The 19,956-nt window shown below is 40.3% G+C and overlaps 2 protein-coding genes across 3 annotated transcripts in view; one reads left to right on the top strand and one right to left on the bottom strand.

The window, feature by feature from the left end:
* Nucleotides 1-217: 217 nt before the first annotated feature.
* slc44a2 (solute carrier family 44 member 2 (CTL2 blood group)) lies at nt 218-15,563 on the bottom strand. 2 transcript variants are annotated; one of them, XM_068588867.1, is made up of 22 exons: nt 15,425-15,563; nt 10,164-10,212; nt 9,898-9,971; nt 9,416-9,500; nt 9,204-9,288; nt 8,989-9,108; nt 8,816-8,876; nt 8,570-8,696; nt 7,596-7,679; nt 7,202-7,314; nt 6,985-7,116; nt 6,791-6,890; nt 6,121-6,213; nt 5,621-5,705; nt 5,168-5,430; nt 4,957-5,051; nt 4,461-4,564; nt 4,317-4,390; nt 4,136-4,206; nt 3,960-4,048; nt 3,785-3,869; nt 218-1,156 (listed from the first exon to the last, which is right to left on the bottom strand). In XM_068588867.1, exons 1-22 carry the CDS (start codon nt 15,459-15,461, stop codon nt 1,047-1,049), a joined length of 2,136 nt encoding a protein of 711 aa, XP_068444968.1. In that variant the 5' UTR covers nt 15,462-15,563; the 3' UTR covers nt 218-1,046. The 2 variants fall into 2 exon arrangements, with proteins under 2 accessions (XP_068444968.1, XP_068444967.1); XM_068588866.1 differs by lacking the exon at nt 218-1,156 and adding an exon at nt 1,223-3,536.
* Nucleotides 15,564-17,060: 1,497 nt separating this feature from the next.
* The window catches only part of gcdha (glutaryl-CoA dehydrogenase a), a 5,285-nt gene continuing 2,389 nt past the window's right edge, over nt 17,061-19,956 (top strand). The window contains exons 1-7 of the mRNA XM_068589275.1: nt 17,061-17,427; nt 18,006-18,115; nt 18,286-18,318; nt 18,437-18,577; nt 18,914-18,976; nt 19,116-19,286; nt 19,382-19,511. Of these exons, the coding sequence (XP_068445376.1) occupies nt 18,013-18,115; nt 18,286-18,318; nt 18,437-18,577; nt 18,914-18,976; nt 19,116-19,286; nt 19,382-19,511 (641 nt within the window). The 5' untranslated portion in view covers nt 17,061-17,427; nt 18,006-18,012. The remainder of the gene's footprint in view (nt 17,428-18,005; nt 18,116-18,285; nt 18,319-18,436; nt 18,578-18,913; nt 18,977-19,115; nt 19,287-19,381; nt 19,512-19,956) is intronic.

The following is a 19,956-nucleotide window of genomic DNA, read 5'->3' as shown; positions in this document are numbered from 1 at the left end:
ATACTGTTATAATTTGTACTTTCTATTTGTTTTTATAAAATGGCGGAGATAGGTTTCCGTACTACTGTGAATGCTGTGCCTGTAAAAAAAGTAATAAAGTAATCAAACGATTATTTGTCATTTTTCAGCATTATCAAAATATGATGGACAATACTGATGAAAACAAAAAATCACGTTACTGTACCCATTTAAACATAAAAAGCATTGGCATTCTATGTTTTGTTGTCCTGGTATGGCAACACAAACTTTTATTAGTTCAAAACAGAGTGAATGGTAATGTAAAACATTCATACAAATACAACATCTGCACATTAATCATGTTTTATATTTAGAGTATGAAAAAAAAAAGTTGTTAAAAAATGAAGGCTGCCAGACCAAGTTAAATCACTTGGGTCATTTGTAATCTCATAAGGCTTTGAGTATAAGCTTCTCATTGCTGTGCAGTTTAGCAACTTTGGTTTTGTGAGCAAATTTCAAACAGTGCAATATATTTAGTTAAAATGATAAAGCACAGCTTTAGTCATGTATTAATAGGCTACATTCAACCATTTACTGGAAATCACATTGAAAAATAATTGACTCCTTAAAGCTTCCATGTAATTTGCATGACAGAATACACACAATGTGACAAAAAAAATGACAATATCAAAATGTACAAAACAAAACACTGGTTTTAAAAAAAAATGTTGCTTAAATTAATTACAATTATCATCTGTTAATCAAGCTCCCATATTCCTTCAGATGTAAAATAATCTTTGTTGGGCAAATACAGGAACCAATGGGCTTAAGTCTTTGTAACAAAATACTAAAAGATCAATATCCTACAAACAACAATATTAATCTCATTTGACAGCAAGACACAAACTTACTGTTGTTCATACACTGGAAATGGTAATTCATTTTTTTGTTCTTATATTCTCTTAAACACACACACACACACACACACAAACACACACACACACACACACACACACACACACACACACACACACACACACACACACACACATACACACACACACACACACACAAACACACACACACACTTAATCCACAGATTTGGCTTCTTCATTAGACTTCTTTAGGAGGTTGAGCAGGTTCTGCGACATGAAATATGGCCTCTCTGCTGATCCATCGTTGCGCTCCAGATCCTCCACTGTGACATGGACAGAAGCAGTTGAGGACATTTTCTCAACAGTATGATTACAAAAAAGAGTAATTTAACTGTGCTCGTATTCATGCATTGTCTATAACCTGTTTTGTCTTTCAGCTGAAAAGGAATTAAAGGAGTACTCCAACAATTTAATATTGCACTTCAATAAGAGATGTGAAAGACAGTTGAAGAGAAATAATTCACCTCCAAAATGACTATTTGTATATTTATTACTCACCCTGTGAATTTGTGAATTCTCACATACCTCAATCGTGAATGAAGAATTACAAAAACGGACAGGAGTCTTGATGAATTGAAGTAAATGGAGGCCACTTTTAACAACAGCAAAACATTTATAGATTATCTGTTTGCAGTGGTGGTGTGCGAGAAAAAATATTTTCCTTCAAAATTCGTAGCAAAATGGGGTGCGTAATTAGTATAAAAATAGTCATTGTTGGGGTGATATATTCCTTTACCATTATTTCGTAAAGCAGTGTTTTGCTGCTCCCTTTGGTTGAAAGTTTCCCTCCAAAAAATGTTGTATTGTATATTAATATATTGTAATAATCTGGCTATTATCTTTTAAGGTATAACAAATATGTTCTAAATCATCGTACCAGATGGTATCTCTGTACCAGAGGCCAACATACCATGAATTCAAAGTTACAATGAAATGCCTTTCCTGTCCGCAGATTTAAGAAAAACTACCCCAAAAGCTTAAGACGAAAAACTATAATCTTTTAAAAGGCAGATTTGTTCTCCATGTCAAGTCAAGCGACTTTTAACATGTACAATTGGTTGAAGTGCCCTATTAAGACAAAGTCAAAGTCCTGTCTCATTTTGTTGGACATGAAAACTCACCTGCTTCCAAATGTCAAAACACCTTCAAACTCACATGTTTAGCCATAACAGCACTACGATTAAATACAATCACCTTTAATAAAGATTTACATCCAATAAATATGGAATGTCATCAGTAAATTCATTGGGGAAATCAACTTACATCTTTCACAAGGTGACAAACAAGAAAAACGGTACAAAAGCATCCAGAGAATTAAGATGTTAGTTAAGAGCATTCAGAAGGCCATGTCAAAACCATGCAGCACTTAGACAGAGAGAGACAGAGAGAGAAAGGGCCACAGCAAGGCAGGGGACCAGTTACCAACTGGGACGGGGAAGCGGGAGGTCCGCAGAGAGGTCACGGTGGCTGCGTCATGGCGACACAATCACAGCACTTACGCCAGTCCGAAATACCAAGGCAAGTAGGTGGCAATACATTACATGGGATCCCATCTTGGATCTCTACAAGACTGAAGCCAAAAAATACATAAAATACGTTCATTGCTGTATATATAATGCAAGTTCCATAGGAAAAGAAAAAAATCCAATAGTCATACAGTATATCAAGTATGTGTAACATTTTGGCGTCAGCTGGTATTATTGTAAACAGTGAAAAGAGATTCACCATTGATTGAGATGTGTGTGTTTTGACTGTAAACACGGTACTTAGTGGTTCTGTAGTGCATTCTTCCACAGGATTAAGACGACAAATATTAGTGACAGTAATCAGGCACAGGTTCAGCACTGACAATGTTCTACAGATCTTCACAATATAAAAACCAACACTGTTCTAAAACCAACACGAGAGCTTTTTTTTTTCAAGCTACAGAGATGCACTGGGCTTTTGACCTGCTTTGACCTTCACACGTGGACCACAACACTCTCCACCTGGACGTAGCACCCCTCACACAGCAGGGCCTTCCAATATTTTGTTGCATGTCGTACAGACCCAGACCTAAAAAGTCATAGATACTGTTCTTTCCTTCTTGTCAGGTTTACCAAGCCTCATTTCTCATTTCTTGCATTGCTGTTAACTTCTACTCTTGTGATGCTGTGGGAGGGTTTTCTTCCAAAGATTCCTCTTTTCCCTCTTTTTGTCCGCCAGTCTCTTCTTTCTCCGCCTCCGCAGCAGCAGAAGGCGCCGCCTCCTCGTTCTTTTCCTCCTGTTTCAACTCTGGCTTTTCCGCCTCTTCTTTTACCTCAGCTTCTTCTTTCTGCTCAGCCACCTCATCCTGACTGATTTTTTGTTCTTCTTTTTTCTCTTCTTTCGGCTCTTCAGCCGTCTCGGCCTGCAGGGGATGCTCTTCCTCATTTTCCTGCTTGAGCACCGTCTGCTGTTTCATTTGGATCTCTCCATCTTGTTGCTGCTGAAGAGGGGTCTCCTCTTCCATCTTCACCTCGTCCACTTGCTTTGCAGAATCGCCCTGCTCGACACCGTCGTGGTCTTCCTCCAGCTTCTTGGTTTTGGAGAGGATCTCGTGCAGCTCGGGGGACATGAAGTAAGGCCTCTCAGATGAGCCGTCGTTTCTCTCCAAGTCCTCGCCTTTTGTGCAAGTTTGTGTTTGTGTGGGGGGGATGCGTATTTTGTGTTGGGTTAATGGAAAAATGAAGGGGAAAAATTGAAAAGTAAAAATAAAGAGAATGTGTGGAGATAAAGAAAAGTAAGACAAAGAGAAGAGAAGTCAGAAACATCGCAGTGAGAAGAAACCAGTATTTTAGCTTGGGACAGTTGTATAAGTGCTTGAAAGCAGGAAGACAAGAGGAGATCGGGCTGAATGCAAAGTTACTCACAGAAGCAGAGGAACAGTGTGTCCACACACATGGCGTACACGCTGAAGAAACCATGGGCGATGAGGTAGGATCCCACTACCAACGTCTAGGTGAAAAAATATCACATACATGAAATACTCTGCGATGACATGAGAGCTCACAGGCGAGCTAAAAGGTTGAACAATACTGCTCTCACCATTATTGGCACCCAGTAGTAGTTCAAAGATGGAGCAGCCTCCTCTATCGCTTTGATTCTTCCAGAGAAGAAGAAGAAAGAGAAGATCCCTGTACAGAACAAAAATGTGTTAGTAGATCTCTCTCTAGAGTAAAAAAAAACAGACACGTTTGGTCTAAAAATAAAAGCTCTCCTACCAACGATTCCAACAATGAGGAGCTTCCCAAGAAACAGCAGGAAGTCAGTCACTTTATCTAAAACGGCCACCCTGTGTTGAAATGGGCACAGTGGAGAATATGATGGTATCACATTAAACAATGGTTAAATGTTGAGCCTAATAGAATTAAAATGGTGGATAGTAATGTCATGAAGGCCCACCTGACAATGTTCCTCATCAAAAGGAAAAAGGCATCGCGAGCTGAAGGACAGAAACTTTTTCCATAGATGGCGATCTGGAGGAAAAACACGACCCTTTAAAACCTGTCATCTCTCACACAGCTGTATCCTGTGACAAGGACTCACCATGATGTAGGCATTCCTGTTCAGAAACTTGATGCATTTCTCCAGACACCAGAAGCAGCACTTCATGCAGGTCAGCATGAACTTAGCAAACTTGTTCTGAGCACCTGAAGGATGAGAGCAAGAAGACGCACACGTTGAACAACAATATCCTAAATGCGTATTAAAGGTAGTTCACCCAAAAATCAAAAATGCTGATTTTCCTATTACTTTTATAAATCTTTATTGTTTTGGGAGTCAGATATTGTTTTACTTGTTGAGAAACATTTTTTAAACATATTTTTGATGCTTTGAGCACCACCTGCTTTACGACCAATTTCTCCTACGCTAGGCAAGTCACATCAAAACAATCAGATTATTACATAGCATGAAAGGGAATGCTTTGAGTATGAGGTGAACTGTCATTTAACACAGTCAATGATAAATATATGACAGTGATGACAAAACAGTCACAGTCAAGTGATTTATTCATTTGTCTCCAGAAGTTACATCTTCTGACCTTTCAACTTGTGATCCAGGTACTCCAGAATGACCCTGATGACCTGGACCATGGACAGGATCAGAGAGCCGAAAGCCAGGGAGCCCGTGTGGTATCTGGACACGAGGAGGGAACATAAGTTCGCCAAGTTCTTATACATTTATATATATATATAACACGCAAGTGTACAGATTGCACACACAAATACAACAATAGAAATGCAGCCTCTAACCGAAGGGCCCGGCCGAGCGAGGAGAAGATGGGGTAGGCGGGAATATCATCAGGCTTCTTGAAGGCCCAGTAATATGAGGCGAAGGCCCCCGACAGAGTGACCTGGCCCAGGGCCGTCACAAAATTGGCGCACCAGAAGAAGAGAAAGACGTTGTAGAACTGGAACAGGATGAGGTATTTGTGGTAGAGGGTCTCCCCACCATAGAAGGCAAACAGGCACTCGGCATCAGGACACTGAGCTGAAACGTTGGAAATGTTGAATGTCTGGAGAAAGAGAGAGAGGCAGACCACAGGATTACTAGGGAGTCTTCATATAGTTAACTATTATACAAATGTGTGACGCTTCTTCCTCAAAGGTGTCAATTATAAGCAGCATATTTTGTTTGGCATTATGGCTAAACCTCACACACATCTTTAGTCATTTAATTTTACGTGGCAATGACATAAATCGTACCTTGGGGTCGCAGGTTTCTCTCGAGTACTCGCACTCAGAGTTGTTGAACACTTTGTACACCTGCTCGTTAGAGGTGGACAAGAAACTGGTCAGAGTGGTCAAGGAGGTTGAGTCAATATAGAGAGGATGTCTCCGAAAAGGTCACAATCGAGAGACTGAATATACGGAAACATGTCTCAAAAAAGTAATAACGCAGAAACAACATTTCTCAAAGTAAATAGCATAGAAGGGTTCATCATTAGAACTGGGCACATGTCATTATTCATCTTGTCTTTTTTAATCTTCTTTTAGTAATACTTTGGTATTTTTTAAGTAATTTGATGAAATATTTATTTCTACGTGTTTCTTCCTTCTTTTCTTTTAATACAAAATATAAGAAATATTAATACAAAAAAATAAAAAAACAACACTGTGTAGACTAGAAAATCTAACTTGTGCAATCAAAAATGAGAAAGATTGTGACAGATTCATGTTTCGGTCATCTTGGATTGGAAGGATACACAGCAGTGATGGCCCAGTAAGCGATCACCAGGGCCAGGAGTGCAAAGGTCAACAGCGGGTAAAAGAGTGATGACATCACATAACCAACAGCTCTGAAACAAGACGAGAAAAGAAAGCAACAAATGGGAATTCTGTTTTAACAAATATAGTTGTGAGGTTGGACCACGATGGTAACAGAAAGCTGGAAGGAGAAGTTACATGAAGGGAGCTGAAGAGTTGGGAGATAATTCTTGTCATTAAGACTCTTTTCTTCCAAATAACTCTTTTTGGAAGAAAAGACTTCCTGGACAGGTGTCAACAGGCAATGCCCACAATCCAGCCAACACCCCCCAAAAGACTGTGATTGATTGTTTTAAGTTGGCCTACACCACATCAGTCCCGGCCTTTCACGGTAAACCCTCTAAATACCAAAGGGTTCTCAGTAGATCCCCCTGGGTAGGGTCTTGAAAGCACCGTGAGAAGGTGGACAGTTCTGGATAGATCCTCCAGAGAGGGATCTGTGTACTATCACACCATTTAAAGGTTGTCTGTAGAACCTCTCATATGTACCTTTATTTCTAAGAGTGATTGACATTATAGAAATATTAATATTGATATTGCAGCTTTAAAAGATGTCACCCTGAATGAAAAGACGGTGCACAAGGCCAGACGCAACCGGCTCAGACTGACCTGCTTGCCTCTTTGATGAGGGCGATGGCAATCATGATTCTCTTCCTGAGGAAGATGAGCAGGAAGATGATGACGACCTCCACAATAGCCAGGATGATCACTGCAGAACAGTGAAGGCATTAGATCATCATCCTTAAAGCAGGATTCATAAAGACTTAATACAGAGATGTATGAAAGATGGAACATGTGCATACTGAAGGCCAGCCAGGTCTGTCTGATCTGCAGGTAGACAGAGAAGTCCGTCTGGATGCCCAGGTCACGGATGGTCACGTCGGAGCCCGGCTCTCCCTTCAGACTTGCAAACTCCATGTAACAGTGGAAGATCCCTAATAGAAAAAAACAATGTTTTGCATTTTAATAAAAGGAAATACTTTGACGATACCTTTTTTTTTTTAGAAGATTAGGATTTACCATATCCGATGACAATAATGACCAAAACGATCATGACCCAGACCATGATGCCAGCCAAAAATCGCAGCAGGACGATGAAAATCAGGCTCACGACCATGGCGATCACCAGACCACTGGAGGAGGTGACACATCGCACTTTAGTAACACATTCAGAGGCAACAACAGAGTTTCTTAGCAGTTTTGCCTGTTTTTTGGTAAAACACTGATCAATTCTTGAAAGCGTAAAAGCTTTAAGAGCCATGATAACTGTGTGTTTCGACGGCTGCAGTAGATCAGCTGACTGAAACTTGTTAGTGGCTCTAATAAAACAGTTAATGAGCAAACAAGGAAATATATGTGTTTTTTTTCACATCATTAACAAACTCTTGATGTTCTGTTATTGTTATTGACTTACAGTAAAATCCAATGCCAGGACTGAGTGTAGTCCTCAAAGATTCTCATAGCCACTTGGCGAGCTTCAACAACCACATTTGATTTCCTGTAAAAAATAGAAATTCATTGAAACAAAAACGAGAGTAAAAGGCATACAAAAAAATTAAATGATAAGCCCAGAACTGCACACATCAATGAATACATAATATTGTAATTAATTAATTCCAATCAGCAAAAAGCTTTTTTAAAGCAATTTAACCAGCGTAACCAGGTAACAATGTCACCTCTTTGTCCGACACCTTTTACTAACTTTTTCAGTTTCGGGGAATCATGGCCTTGAATATTAAATTTTAGATACAGTTGTAACTTCAGAAGGTAATTAATTCTCAAGTGTTATTTATTCATCAGGCTAGTCATGTCACATTGCAAATCAAGGAGACAATTTAATTAATCATTTGACTCCAGCTGCTGTCAGAAGCACAAATACAACATAACAGCTTGTAATACTCATCTGATAAATAACATCCAGGGAGCATTGCAACCGCGCCGAGTGGGAATAACGTGGATAGAAAACTCCATAAAGACCCCCCAAGGAGCCCACAAATGGAGCAGAACCAAAGCAGGCGTACGATGTACCAGACACACATGAGCGTACGGAGTAAGTAAGCGCATCGGGAGCTTTAAGTAGCCCATCAAATCACTTCAGTGAAACGCTCACTGTCAGCTCACATTGCATGGCAACATGTGTTGAGAGCTGAACTGGTTAATGTAACAGCTTAATGTAAGAGCTTTTTCTCTCGGGCTTCAAAGTAAGGATTATCTTAATTTTAAAGATCATCAAAACAAATATTCAGAGATTCATATTTGTTTAGATTGTTAATTGGATCTTGTTGCTTAAGATGATTTCATTAATCCCCCCCCCCCTCATGCATGTTTTTATAATACAAACATATTATCTGTGTACATGTAGTTTGCCATACAGTGAAAAAGACTCACTTGGATGCCTCCAGCACGTCTGTGGCATTGATGTTGTAGCCCTGTCCCGCATCGAACGTGGTCTCGTTGCCCACCACCACCACCCCACCTTTCATCGTTCCCAAGGCAGGAAGGCAGCGGCGCGTGACTGTGGAGGGAGGAGATTATCCATTTATATATGTGTAAATATTGTTTTATTTGTTAGAGCGGATGCTGTGGGCAAGAGTGAAGTATGTTCAAGAGGTGAAGAGCAAGCGTCTCACTTACAGGCTTTACTTGGCATCAGCATGGCCGGACACAAGCCGTCCTTCAGGATCTCAGGAGGACTCTGAATCATATGAAACACCCTTCAATATACTACAGTTGTTGCTATACTGTAATGCACATTCATCAATTTAAGCATGTACAAAATGTGAATAATATATTTTTTTCATCCTTACCAGTTTGGCGAAGTTCACTCCATCCTTACAGAATTGTTGGAAGTATTCACGGTCTTCCTTGCTGCCTAACTTGGCTTTCACCAACGTCAGATGCCTGTCAGGGCAGCTTTCCACGCATAACTGGAGACAAATAACAACATACAATCATGACACTTGGCGTGGAAGGACAAAAAAGTGGCAATGAACATAAATTATAAGTAGATATCGTTTCTGACCTGTGTGGTGGGACACTGGAACTCTAGCAGCACCATAGGGCTGGCACATTTCAGGATGTTGAAGTAAAACAGAAGAGGCTTCTTCCTGTTGCAGCAGAACAGTACAACAAAACTATTAATATGCATGAATCACAAACTAACGTCTCAAATGACGGGTGTCAGATTATAGTAATACGGTGGCACTGTACACAGCATATTGTCCAGTAACTCACTCCAGAGGTGTGTCAGCTTGTCCGCAGAACTGTCCCCTGCTGTCTGTGGGATAGATCACTTTCCTCGGGTCACCCTGAGACCAGGCTGCACGCAGAACAATTACAAACATTTTGACTTTAGATCATGAACATTAAAAGTGGGAAAGTTGCACATATTGCTCTTGCGTATCCTTAGATCTCCCAAATTATAATGAACCGTATTAATTAACCGTATTAACAGTATTAAGGTTTTTGGGCACATTTGCAATTTCAGATGTATGAGTTGTTTCTTTGTTTATGACATTCAAATAAAACTCCAGATCCTAAAGACGTGGGAAATGGTTGCATTCTGGGAAAGCAGATGAAATACCTCTTGAATATGTACTTGTTGGTAAAGGAGAGTTCTGCGACATGTTTTATTTTTGAGGGTCTGAAACTATTAATTTACACAGTGTCCAAGCAATGAAACAATACATGTTGTAGTAATGTAGGATCAATCTTACCGATGATGCCGACAGCAAAGTACCCAAACAAGGCCAAGATGAAGAGAATACAGCAGAGGATATCTGTGCAGCCCCTGAGGAGAGGAAAGGAGAGGAGAGGAGAGGAGAGGAGAGGAGAGGAGAGGAGAGGAGATAAGAGGAGAGGAGAGGAGAGGAGAGGAGAGGAGAGGAGAGGAGAGGAGAGGAGAGGAGAGGAGAGTATGCATCTTGTTCTGCAGAAAGTAAATTTAGCATAATGATGATCGTGATTGAAACAGACGTCTCACCTGTTGTGAAGCGGCCCTTTGAAGTTTGGGTCAAATTTCCTGGACTCCCCTATTGATAGAAACAGGCAACGGACTCGTTAATGTCTTAGACTATACATTTAATTTGAAACGCTAACTTCAGTCTGATGAGACGAAAACACATACGTTAAGACTAATTAACCAAAATATAACAGTTTCACTCGAGAGACCACAAAGCAGTTTTGATTGTAAAGTCTCAATGAAGACCTGAATGAAAACTCCTCAGCCACAAACTGCTGGTAAAAAGATGTTTTTGGCAATTAAATAAATGTAGACCCCCATTTCACTGGTCAGTTAACTTTCTGAGGCAGCTTTATTTAAAGCTCTTGGTTGTCAATACTGACATTGAAATGAATATCACAATAAAAAATAGAAACGTCTCTCCAATATCGTAACATACATAATAAATTAATTGGAGAAATGCCTTTCTAATTAATATTTGCGTTAAATCCCGAATTTGGAGAACTGATTCTTGTAAAATTATAAAGCTGCAGATTAAAGCATCATGATACAATGAATGATTCATACTCACGATGAGTATCTACGATAATAATACATTTTATTTGTATAACAATTTACATGGTAATCAAGGCACTGGGTAAAAACAAACCTTAGAAGTAACTACAATATAAACAAGAAAATATGACAATAACAATAAACAGAATAAAAGCATAGTTAACTAGCATCAGAGGTAAAAAACACATTTAAATAGATTAGTTGTTAAGAGCTGTCTGAGGTCCTGGAGGAGAGCGTTTCAGAGGGACGATTGGATTCTGGCTCAATGTGTGTTTGCTCACGAACCGCTCTCGGTATGGGAGACACACACAGGGACAATATGTAAGTGTATGTATACATATAGACACAGACGCAAAAGTCTCCAGAACAAAAGGATTCTTCTGCCTGACTGCCGCGCTTAGCAACACACAAAATGGCTTCCCGGCGACAGTGAGCTCCCCGTGGACATCACCAGCCTCCATGGAAACCCCTCAGACCATCGGAGGAGAAGCATCAACCAAGCCCAGTCTGCCCATTACTTTGTGTGTTTAGCATTGAAACATGTTTTACACAGGAAATCAGCTCTGCAAAATATTCAGTAAACAAGCTTGTGGACACACACACACACACACACACACACACACACACATGCACACGCACGCACACACACGCGCGCACACACACACACACACACACACACACACACACACACACACACACACAAAGACACAACTGCATCGCTTTACTTTGTATTTTAGGTCATATGAGACTTAAAGCAGTCCATTAACCATCACAATTACAGCATTAGTCAAAGCAGCAGCAGTCTGTCTAACAAGCTTGAATAACATCAATAAGAAAATCAAATGAACCTTCAGTTCCTCATAAATACAACCGGGACAGACTGTTACAGTACCTTGTCTATCGTATTTTGTCATCCTGTCGCTAGTTCGGTCTCAGTGTCTGTCATCGGTGGTTTTATAGCTATATCTCAGAGGGCTGTGTATGACAGTTGTTTCTTTCTGTCTACTTCCTGTATGAGATCTTTGTCCTCCTACTTCTAACTCCTCACTTCCTTCTTTCAGTGTATTCAAAGCTCTGCCTTCACCTCCTATTCGCTCGATCTCTCTGTGGTCGCTCTCTTGGCTCAAGACTCGTCGGGGGAATTGCAGAAAAAAACAGCGCTGACGGGGGAATCAGAGAGAGGAGCAGCAGAAGCAAAAAAAGACTTAGAGCGCCTAACTGACAAAAGACGAGGTATGTTTACACAAACGTGATCTGGAAATCAAAATAGTATTCCACTCTGGCATCATATCAGTTATTTTAGGCTTTAACTCAATCTGTTGAGTCAACGTGATGAACTGTGTTCACTGTTTTTGGTTTGTCTGTTTTCTTAGCTTCCTGTTTTTACTTTAAGCTGTATTTTCCAACACAGCGACCACATCCTCCCTCTGTCATATTCCAATGTTACATCACTAACTTCCTGAACAATGTACATTGGGCTAACAAAGGAGATTTATTGAAATGGTTTCTTGTATTGTGAAGACAATGATTTGGTTATGATGCCATATGTGTGTGTGTGTCTGACACATGCTGGTGGGCTGAACGGTACATCAGAGAAAAGAGCGTCCTACAGGTTCTGGCACATGGTCTGCTCTGCCCACATCTGCTGCCATGTGACAGACTGACAGCGTGCGATAGCATGAAACACTACTGGCCTCACACCCATGCCTGGTACACACACAGTAGCAACTATATGTTATTGCCTGAACAGTTACTCTTGAAGCACAAAAGGCTGCACAGGTGCCCATTTTTTGTTTTGAATTGGATTTAGTTGTAGATTTCAATTATTGAGATATTATTTTTAACCATAATAATTATGGGCAAATGTAAATTTAAAGTAGTACACACAAGATGCATGAAATAACATAGAGTGCAAAGGTGTTTAGTGTCCTGGCAGCAGATAGAAACTGGATTGTAAGCAATTTCTTTGCATAGTATTTATATTAAGTTTAAAGGGTTTGCTGATGCTGTTTGGCGCCCTCTGTGCCATCACTTGGTGTGTATACGCTTTCCTCTTTCCTCAAGAGGATAAACATTGAAAGTTATTTTTTCCTCAGCCTTTCATTTCTTGGACCATCTGCTAATGTGAGAGACTCCATTAGAGCTGGAGAAGCAAGCAGCTCTTTGACTGCTTTGTGCCGTAAAACAAGCTCTGATTGTGCAGAAAAAACATTCCAGCTCAATTGTTTGTGTGCAAACGCTGTCAAATGTCTCGTAAATAGTCTTGTATGTAATTGGGAAATGAATGGGATCGTGGTTTACTGGTATTACTCTCAGTAGATAGCAACCTTAACAGATTCATGTTCTTTAAAAGGTGTAAACGTTCCCGATGTTTCTTTTTCTCATTTGGGTCACCTGGGGCACTGATGGTGGAAACCTATAGGGTCTGCCAGACAATCTCAGTCTGTATCCAGGTCCAACTGCAGTTTAAGACGTTTGCCAAACCTCGCTGACGTTAACTGTATTCAGTATAACCAGAAAAAAAAAGAAAAAAAACGTAAACAAATGTGAGTGCTAAAAGTGGAGTAATACAGCAGACTCTGCTTCTGTGGCCAATATGCTATTTGTTTCTAGTCGTGTGTGTGTGTGTGTGTGTGTGTGTGTGTGTGTGTGTGTGTGTGTGTGTGTGTGTGTGTGTGTGTGTGTGTGTGTGCATGTGTGTGTGTGTGTGTGAAAGGAAGTGATGATGTCATGACTGAAGTGATTCACTAATGGGCCCAGAGGGGTTATCATATGAACTCTTCCCTAGCTACCTTAATGGGTTTGTGGCTATTGTGGTTGTGTGAGTGTACATGCTGACTGTATGTGCAAAGGAGACTTTACGAGTATATGTTCCTGACAATTTTATCTTCCTAGTTAGAATCCTCAAAAATGTACGCACACTAAGATGTTGCTGCTCCATATGCATCTCTTCACTGTGATCACAGTGCAGCCCTCAGGTCTTATTATATTATTGTTATTGTTGATCTTAAAGGCCTGAGGGCCAGGCTGTGCAACACTTTTTTCTTTCTGGTTAGAGCCTGCAGATAGATAAACTACTGTTTCATTGATGTATCTAGCAGCTGTTACTGCTTCAAAAAACTAATCTTTGTCAACTACTAATGAGGTCTTTAGCCTACATACTCTTACAATGAGGAAACACATAAAAGTCTGTTTGTGGAGATAAATACTTGACAACCACTGGCTCAGATCACAGTCTCACTTTACTCCTCACAGAAGCTGCTTGGATCAAACAGCAACAGTGTGTCAGATTTTCCCAAACCAACAGTCCAAATGAGAAGTGATCAATTTCAAACATTTAGCAGTAGTGGCTCTGAGTCTCGTGTGTGTGTACATGCAGTGTGTGGTGTAATGCCTCTGAGTGTGTGCCATCTTAATATCGACTGGAAGCCTCTTGACTGTGCCAGCTGAGTAGCGCAGGCAAGGCATTGCAGGCTGCAGCTTGCCTGCCTGCATACACATCAGCTTAGACAGAGGGAGAATGTATTCACAACTGTCGGAAACCAGGGACTGCTCACAGGTCCAACTGTGGTAATAAAAATGTCTGTTTAAGAACACCAGCAAGCTGGAATGTGTATTGTGTGTTTGCCTCGTATAAACCTTTATCTCTGCTTTAAAAGGGCTGTTGTTTTGGACCTTTTAGCCTTCATTGCGGAGAAAAAAGAGTTGATTTGGAAAAAAAAGGATATGCTCCACATGGGGGCTCTGTGGATTGACTGGAGACGAGTGCACTTAACATTTGGGTGTGGGCTGTTGGGAGCATCTTACATTGTGAAAGAAGGAATAGTTTAAGAATCAGACAGCATTAGTGTTGTCTTCTAAATTAAATTCCAGGCTGTGGCTTGCTTTTGAGCTGTGGTCACCCTCTCATGTAACAACACTGACGAGGGGTATTAAAGCAAGAACAACACTGGTTGCAAAAACTTCATGACTCAACAGTCCATCTGAACAACAACCCAGCCCAGACACAAGAAGACTGCGCCAGGCTACTAAGTTGAGAAAATGCATGTGTGACACACAGAATAATCGGCAATGAGTCATGTCTTTGGCTGCTATAGTGAATGGATTTTCCATCATATGTACATGGAAAAAAAGGCGAGAATCAAAAGCAAGTGACATGAGAAGTTCATATGTTTGTGACAGTGACAAACACAATAAACCTGACCTACTTGAGGCTGTGGTCCTGCAGTACAGAATAACCTCAATATAAAGCTAATTTAATCAGAGCCCATGCAGAAAAGCCTTGTTTGACTAGATAGCGACCTACTTTCCCTTATCAGCCACTTTAATGTAACTGAACCTGTACTTGTATAGCGCTTTTCTAGTCTTCCGACCACTCAAAGCGCTTTTACACTGCTAATGTTGAGCCATATACCAACAATAACCATTGGAAGCTTTGCAGCAACGGCTGTTAAAATAGGGAAAACTAACCAAATACAACCACTTAATTAGGCATGTTGCTTTCATTCAGTGTGCATGTCGAATAAAACATTGATGATTAGTTAAATGCGAATTCTCTGAGATGAAAGATGAGAACTCGTGTGAAAAATAACCCGGCAGTGGAGGATGAGTCCAGATCTGCATCAGGTCCACACCCATCCATCCATTGCAGTCATTGTTTCCATTTCTTCGCTGGTTAAGTGGGAATCGAAGATCGAGAAGGAAACTGCAATATAAACCTGGCTTACCGTATTTGGGGTCCGGTTTTTTTTCCTCCAGCTCCATTCTCACACAGTGCTCGGCTCCTCGTTGCTGATCAGACGTAAGACAGGACAGTTACCAAAGACATGTCGAGTGGGGAAAGCATCAATAACAGTTCTAGAGAGAGACCAGCCCAACCCAAACTGAAACACGGCGCATTCCAGGCTCACGGAGAGGGAGGGGCAGCCAATCAGAGAGCAGAGCCGGACGACTGAAAGCTGCTGCAGCCAATCAGAGTGCGTCTGAACGGAACAAAACCATTTGGCTCGCCGCTACTTTGTGGAATGTGCAGAGAGCGTCGATATAATATAATGTGTTCTCCAATTCACTTAATGCATTTAGAAAGACGTTAAAATGACAAATTTCCTCTCTGTGATTAAGATGAAATCCAAATCAGAGAGTATTGTTTATTACATTCTCATATTATCCCTATTCATGTGCTTGTGTGAGAGAAAGTACACACAATAAATCAAAGAGCAGTCGTGCAATGCATTACTCGACTGCTGTATTTAAGTATTTAATGCCACTTTATACCTTGATTTTTACCCACTATTTATTTTACAGATGAATACACTTACTCTGCCAAGGTTTTGTTATGTATGATCAGTGTATAACGTGATTCATTGGTATAAATACATATGTATGTAAAGTATTAAAGAAATTCACCTTAAAATCCTGATCACAAGTGAATAATATAATAATACATTTTGCATCACCAACAATTATAATTTGAAACATTTAGCTCCTTGTACTACTCTATACAAATGTTTTATATGGAAGCCTTATACCTATTGGAGTTTGTATAACGCATAATGTTGTATTGTTACATTAAAGGATATGATGGTCTTCCACCATGACATCCCAAGGTCCACAGGAAAATAATATTTATATATGAGAGTAATTAATAGGTTTCACTAGCAAATCAATGAAAGTATACGGTACATTTAGGAGAGACTATAACATGTTTTTCAAATATCTCTACTGGCTGGATGGTAAACTGTGACAGACCGGCGACTGCTTTGCCCCACCTCTGGCCAAAAAGGTGTCAGGTGGGATGAAATGTTATCAAGTTTCAAGTAAGAAAATGGCGAGAGCGTAGGCATCTAAAGTATCAGCCAATGAGTCAAACATCCATTTACATAGCGCGCATGTTACGAAGCTCTCTGGTAACATGTTTCTGTTAATGTAAATAAATTATTTTTTATCCGGAAAAAAAAATATTAAAAAGAGCGAGTTACATTGCGAGAGGTCATGTCTTTCCTCAATCAAATGCAGGCTGATGGCCATAATAAACCATTTTAAAACATTTGGTCTCAGTAGCTTTTATTTGGCATTTGTCTTTACAGTGTTTGTTATTTCTTTCCAACCTTACCTACATGATCCTCACAATATTAGTACACCGCAGGTAAACACCCCTTATCCCCACAATATATGATTATTATTAATACAGTCAGCTGTCTCCACTATCAGGTGCAGTGTCACTTACAAAAGTTGGTGACATACAAAGTGTCATACAGCCATTTAGTACCCGGCTCCTTATTTTAGCAGCCAATGAGTAGGGAGGGCGTGGGCCGACACCCTCCTCACATCCTTGGCCACACGGCAATCCATAAGCGCCATTTTGAGTGTGGAAACAGGTTGACAAATACATTCATACTGCGAGCAGTTTGCTGTGCACGGCACAGGATGCAGCTCCAGACATCAGCCACAAATAAACTCCCCGCGTGAATTTGATATAATCCACCGTCCACCCTTACAGACCGTCGAGTAACGTGGGTTGCATAACTTCCATGCGTTGCACAACTATAGGTCGTGCATTGCCTCCAGTGTGTTTTGCCTCACCTGTCATGGAGGAAGAGAGCTCCCATGTTTCACGTTACGTATCCCTGTGACGACACAACCGGCAAAATGTTATTTAAGTAACTTTCTAAATAGCCTCACCTCACCGCGTCAAGTCTTCAGATCGTTGGATAAAGGAAGAGAAAATAAGGTACAGTAGACCGAGGTTTCCTTTGAAAGAACGTCACTCAATGTTACTGCATGGACAAGTCGGCTTAACCTTAGAATTTTCTTACTGACCAAACATTTTAAATAGTAATATAATATGGGTCCTAAACAAAACCACCAGCTCAAACGCTAAAAGTGTGTTCATATAAAGAACTGTACAAAACTAATTACGGAAATTGTAGCACAATGTATTGTACATTTAGATAATCTTACCTTATTTTCACTGATTTGGCAACTCAACCTAAAACTTCGTTGCATAACAATGTAATGTTTACCGTGACTGTGCTTCATCCAAGGACATATGTATACATGCAATACACTTGCATTTGCACAGTTCAATTGACTTTTTACTTCACCATTTCATCTGAACAATGTTTACTATCTTGTTACATATGTTACATATGTATATTTTGCTTATTCTGGTATAATTATAACAGGCATAGAGCTGTTTTTGTATTAATTTGTGCACTACCAGTGATTTAGTGGCCAAAACATTTCATTATACCTACTTAAATAATACAATTTAAACATATCTGTAATATCCTGTTCCCCATCATTCAGTAAACAGATGGCTCTCAGAGGTGCTGTCACACGTCTGCTCACCAACAGCCAAAAATGTGCTGCTGTCTCTGTATCCAGGGCCCAAGGCACCGCTGCTACGGCTGTCAAAGGTACATTTAAATCTCTTTATTAATTCTTTGACTATTTAGAAAGAAATGGTAAAGACTTACTTTTGGGAAATATCACTACTGATCAAGGAAACACGCTTCACTTTTGTGCAAAAGGGAAAAAGAAACTCAAAGAAGATGAAAAGATAAATAAGTTGTTTCTCCCTTTTTAGATGTTGAAGAAATCAAAAAGCCTGCGAAGGCACGTAAGTGAAATTTTAATAAGTTGAACCTCGTCTGTTCAGATTCCTTCACACGTTCTTCCGTCACATGTCACAGTGACATAACCATTGCATGTGCCTGTGGACATGCTTTGCCCCTCAGCCAAGGTGCTGTTCAACTGGCAGGATGCCCTGAATCTGGAGGGTCAGCTGACAGAGGAGGAGATCATGATCCGGGACTCCTTCCGCAACTACTGTCAGGAAAAGCTCATGCCCCGCGTCCTCATGGCCAACAGACATGAACGTAAGCAAAGCACATCTGCAATCAGAGAAAGGAATTATGTCTATGGGACGTTTTATTGCACTTCTGTTGCAAGGAAGCAGCTTTGGTCCAAGTTTACTCCTCTCAGCTGCTGCATTATCAAACAGTGCAACCAGAAACACAAACACATAAAGGACTAACGTATGTCAAGCTCTAAGAATATGCACTTTCTTTGTTGTTCTCTTTGCAAAGTCATATTTTGTCTTTTTACTCACTTCTTGAGTTGCAGTTTATAGGCTATTTTCGGTGTCTAAAAATGTTTTATTTTCTTAAATATTTAACTGTCTGTTTCTATTTCCAACATGCACCGTGCCACAGATTTCCACCGTGAGATTATCTCAGAGATGGGAGAATTGGGTGTCTTAGGCCCAACTATTAAAGGTAAACAGAAACAATACAACATTATAATTGTTGTCCGACAGAATATATAATTCAGATGATCTTTGTTCTGCAGTATTTTATATGTGTTTCCTAAATGTTGTGGTGCAGATTACTTTACACCGTTTTATTTACCCTGCAGGGTACGGCTGTGCAGGGACTAGTTATGTGGCGTACGGCTTAATTGCCAGAGAGGTTGAGAGAGTGGACAGCGGGTATCGGTCTGTCATGAGTGTCCAGTCTTCACTAGTCATGCACCCCATCAATGCTTATGGCACCGAGGCCCAGAAGGACAAGTACCTGCCCCGGCTTGGTGAGAGAGACATTTTCTGCATTTGAACATGACATTGTAAAACATTACAAAGGACAGCCTTTAGATTGTCCATCATGTTGTCATTTGTCTCACAGCTCGTGGAGAAATCCTGGGCTGCTTTGGCTTGACAGAGCCCAACCACGGCAGTGACCCAAGCAGTATGGAGACCAAGGCCAAATACAACCCATCCAGTGGTACCTTCTCCATCAGTGGATCCAAGACCTGGTAGGTCCACAGACACATACAAGATGCAAGAAAAAACATACGGAGGCTAGTGCTGGAAAATATTTTTCTTTTAGATGTTATTTGATACTTGTTTGTTTGGTTTCATTGGTGTAAAAGGAACCTATAAATTGAGGAAAACTAATAGAACTAAAATAATAAATTATTTTAAATCAACTGTGGTGCAAAGCAGAATATTTAAAATGAATTCTGTCCCAGTGTTGCCTTTAGTTTTGTACTGTATGGTAGTTTAAAAGTACATTCCTCTGTTTACTGCCAACTGCTGCAGATTTAAATGAATGCGTCTGACATTTGGAGGTCTAGTGTCGGGAGACTAATGATGTGAAGATACCGTTTAGTACAGAGCTTCCAGCATGTATACAAATCCTACCAGAGGCAGTTCATCAAGCTGCTCCTCACTCATAATGTAGCTTATAGCGATAAACTA

Source organism: Clinocottus analis, unplaced genomic scaffold (assembly GCF_023055335.1).
Source record: "Clinocottus analis isolate CAN_PGR_092001 unplaced genomic scaffold, fCliAna1.0.p SCAF_22, whole genome shotgun sequence".
In the NCBI taxonomy this organism is placed as follows: domain Eukaryota; kingdom Metazoa; phylum Chordata; class Actinopteri; order Perciformes; family Cottidae; genus Clinocottus; species Clinocottus analis.
This window is presented reverse-complemented; position numbering and strand designations above follow the sequence as displayed.